Here is a 4,138-nt window from a genome sequence, read left to right as displayed (position 1 = left end):
GTGAGAGACGAAGCAGAGAGGCACGTGGAGCAAACAGAGGATGAGGGTAACAGTGCACTGCATGTTGATGCAAAAGAAACCTCGAGGGGCTTTTTTGCAAAATGGATTGTCCGCCAGCCTTTTTGGATTAGAGGGAGTACTAATCTGTTTGATTTTTTTCTTTCTAAAATGTAGATTAAATCCGAACCGGAGGGAGTACCGACTCCCACAATGAAAAACGAAAGCAATGCTTGGTCCCCGTCTCCAAGATGGACAACATAATTACTGAAACAAATTATAATGGGCAATAGAGTATGGAAGTCTCGCAAGACTGCACAACTAAACATTCAGCTTTGGACTGTTATAATAGAACAGAAATACCTCCGAAGCTCAGACAAATAAACATTTTGCAGAGTGAAGTGTGGGTATATCAAGAACAAATCTGCACTCTACAGCTTCAGAGTAGAGGTTTTCACAATTTTCATAGCTACAGATAACTGTGATGGATTGTTCAACCTCCAGTACCATCAAATAAACATTTTGCAGAGTGAAGTGTGGGTATATCAAGAACAAATCTGCACTCTACAGCTTCAGAGTAGAGGTTTTCACAATTTTCATAGCTACAGATAACTGTGATGGATTGTTCAACCTCCAGTACCATCAATCCTTTGCCAAAAAAAAAAAAAAAAAAAAAAGTACCATCAATCAAGACAACAACAAAATCTTCAATTTTAGGATGAGCAATTGAAAGAAATGGCATGATAGCTACTCCATGCGTTACTATGAAGCACCAACTTTCTAAAATCACTCAGTCACAGAGCCATGCGAAGGGCATCAGAAAACCAGATATTACAGGCAGTTCACAAAGACAAATCCCTTGGATGAAAAACAGGCATATATTCTATATAAGAAAATGGAAATAACACTATGGCAACTGTTTACTGGGAAAACATGCAGCTCAGTGATGTGATTACAAATAACTAGTTGATCATATTAACAAATAATATGTACCATAAGTTGCAATTTCGTGGTTCTGAGATTTATATCTTGAACAATTTCTGAATGATATGATATTAGGTACACATAATTGTATTAAATAAAGAATAAACAAAAATCCTAACTTGCGGTAGATTCGATGGTCAGTGTTAGATAATTCATTCTTTCATATATTGATTTTGAGCTAAAGGTATGGATAAGTGATCAATGCTGACATATTTTGATTGCACTGGCATAAGAATAGTTTTGCACTGAGATGCACCTCAACCTATCGCCTCACGGTAAACAGTTGTTATCGTCTTATAGAATACAAGATACTCCATCCAGTTCCTAGTTATTGTCGCAGATTCGGATGTATGTATTCACAAAATATGTCTACATACATCCAAATTTGCAACAAGAATTATGGAACGGAGGGAGTAACAGTGAAAAGTTTGACACAAGTAAATATTTCATGTTGCAACTCAAAAGGCCACCAGTAAGTCAGCGAACCTAATTTCCAATTATTGCACACCAACGTGATATCAGCAAATATTCCATTCTTGTTAAGAAAACTTTCAACTCCATGTATTTGACAACTTTCTAAATGCTACATATGCATCGGAACAATAGAAACTTCCAATCTCTTCAACAGATTGTTCTAAAATAATAACAAAACCAGAGCCCTATTTCAAGACTTATTGATGAAGTTCATTGGCACAGTTAGAGGAGAGGGGATAAAACCTAACAAGGTTATTAAGCTGTCTAAAATGAAAACTGATATCAAAAGAATGTATGGATAGTAAAATTGAGCTCTCCGTATCATAAATAAAATTATTATCTTCCACATTCGAAAAAAATGACATTAACTTGATTGATAGTCTGAGAAGAGAGCAGAAGTACCCTAGTGCTAGAGCATGTAATAACTCAAAATTACCACAATACATAGGATCTAAGATACAAACGAAAAGGTTTTATGAGGATAAGAACACTGCAGATATGCATAAGGGTTCGACTTCAAATATGTACAAGATGGCACATGTACCTTCTCTTATGAAATAAAGTACTTAAGATACTATAGTGACAACCCTGCAAGAGCTTAAATTAAGGAAACCCTTGGCGATGACCCCCAAGATTGCAGTTGGGGGAGATGTTCCTCCGCTGATTTCCAAAACCACGAAGAACATTGTGATTTAGAAATGGCAGACGGTCTGAATCACCACCAATTACCGGGAAGCTAACTGGGCTTGGTGGACTGCTCCCCCAGCCATAGTCCCAAAACCTTGGACTGGTCCTCTTGTGCTGCCTCTTGGTGTTGCCCACCTTCCGAGTCCAAGCTTCCCCGAACCTTTGCTTCCAGCTTTTGCTCCATCTAGAAGCCTCACTAGAGGTATTCAACTCCAATTCACACCTTCTCTTCCAAAGATTATCATCCCCTGCTAGATCCCTCAATTCCTTGCATGTGCACTCAACCCTTGCAAGACCAACGCCAGGAACAAGCTCCAAGACCTTAGCCTTCAGTTCATCTGGCAATGCCATCAAGCACGGCGGCAAGTACAGCCCGTTCAGCTGGCACAAAGATATCATCAGTGGGAGACACAGCTCATCCTTCAGCACCCTCCAAAGCTCAAGAATCTCCTTCACCTCCACTGCACCCATTCCATTCCCATCCAGATACAGCAGCGGCGCCAGCTTTGGCAACTCCAGGCAGAGCCGGCGCACCTCTGATTGTGCCCCGGGCACACAGGCATATATGATCACGAAATTCGACATCAGTGAGCAGTTGAGCACCACTATCTTCCCCTCTTCAGCCTCAGGTAATGTGGCAACAAGCTCCGGTAGAGTGTACTTCACAGTCAGCATTGCCGAAGCGCCCCAGGCCCAGTCCTTCGGCAATTCGAGGCGAGACCCCAGCGGATTCGCGGCGAGGAAGCCAGCATCGATCAGAGCTGCGTGCAGGGCCACGACTAGGCGATGGATAGCGGTACCCTCTGCGCCTGACGTGTCGTTCGCCTCCAGCTCCCGCTTGAGAGCGCCAATCACGAAGCTCGACGAGCTCTTGGTCGCGGCGACGGCCTCCGCCATCTCCACATCCGGCGGGTCAGATGCCACCGGCAAACTAGGCTCCACTTGCAGGGTCGGCGGCGGTGACGAGCGAACAGGCTCCACGTGCAGGGCTTGCGGCACTGAGGAGGATCCCGCGGCCTCCCCAGCAGATCTGGAACCGGCAGCGACCTGCCCGCGGGTCGAGACTGGATGATCCGGATTAGGGTTCCCGGGGAGGGGTTGAGGAGGCGGTGGCTGAGATAGCTGTGCGGAGAGCGTGAAGTAGAGGAGGTCACCGGAGGCGAGGCCGAGGGCGGCGAGGGCGGCGGCGGGGTCGGGGGAGATGAGCTCGTGCGAGCGGTTGAGGGAGAGGCGGATGGAGTCGGCGGGGACGGGCTGCGCCGCGGAGAGCTTGGCGGCGAGGAAGTCCCTCACGGCGGAGAGCGTGGCCGTGTCCGGCAGCTGCACGCGGTGCGTCTCCGCGACGCCGCCGCCGCCGGGAGCGTCCATGGATCGCAATCGGAGCTTCATGGTGGGGAATTTTGCGGTTCTGGATCAGCAGTCAGCACGGCGGCTTGTGAGGGAAGGCGCATGTGTAGTTGACATTGCACCGCTTTGATATGGGCCTGATTGAAACAGGCTCGAGTAGCCCTGTAACTGAGCCTCAGCCCCGTAGGGCAGGTGGTGCTATATGCCGGTGAATCCTGGGAACTGCTTTATACCGACCTGGTGGAAACTGCTCGTCTAGCGATTACCGATTCGCTACATGGTTTCTTAGTGGGCTCGGCCCATTTTCTCTTTTGTGGGATGTTTTCGATATGTTTGTTCCCTTCAGACAGATCTTGTTCCCTTCACACAGATCTTGTTCCCTGTTCCCCTTTTCTCGCTGGGAGTTGCTTCGCGAGGTGGTTCTTCTCCTCCGCCGCCACCTATTCCGCCGCTCCTTTTTCCGGCGTATCTTCGCCGCCGCGCGCTCTATTTTCCGTCGAATCTCCTCCGCGTGGCCGCTTCCGGCGTGTGTTGATTCGCTCGTTCGGTCGTTCGTCCCGAATCGCTCGAATGGTCGCCGTCCCCGTCGAGCATCTCCGCCGCATCACTCCCCTTCTCGCCGAACCTTTTGTCGCTGCTCGTTTCTAGT

The 4,138-nt window shown here is 47.4% G+C and overlaps 1 protein-coding gene across 1 annotated transcript; it reads right to left on the bottom strand.

Annotated features, from left to right (window-relative positions):
• Positions 1–1,832: 1,832 nt before the first annotated feature.
• Positions 1,833–3,531, bottom strand: LOC124701845 (F-box protein SKIP22-like). The gene has a single exon (XM_047233943.1). The coding sequence runs from the start codon at positions 3,529–3,531 to the stop codon at positions 2,059–2,061; it is 1,473 nt and encodes a 490-aa protein (XP_047089899.1). The 3' UTR covers positions 1,833–2,058.
• Between the last annotated feature and the right edge of the window lie 607 nt (positions 3,532–4,138).

Source organism: Lolium rigidum, chromosome 3, assembly GCF_022539505.1.
Source record: "Lolium rigidum isolate FL_2022 chromosome 3, APGP_CSIRO_Lrig_0.1, whole genome shotgun sequence".
Taxonomy (NCBI): domain Eukaryota; kingdom Viridiplantae; phylum Streptophyta; class Magnoliopsida; order Poales; family Poaceae; genus Lolium; species Lolium rigidum.
This window is presented reverse-complemented; position numbering and strand designations above follow the sequence as displayed.

Bases quoted from the DNA above. Each gene is read 5' to 3' on its own strand.
- LOC124701845 (XM_047233943.1), bottom strand. From the start codon at position 3,531: ATGAAGCTCCGATTGCGATCCATGGACGCTCCCGGCGGCGGCGGCGTC.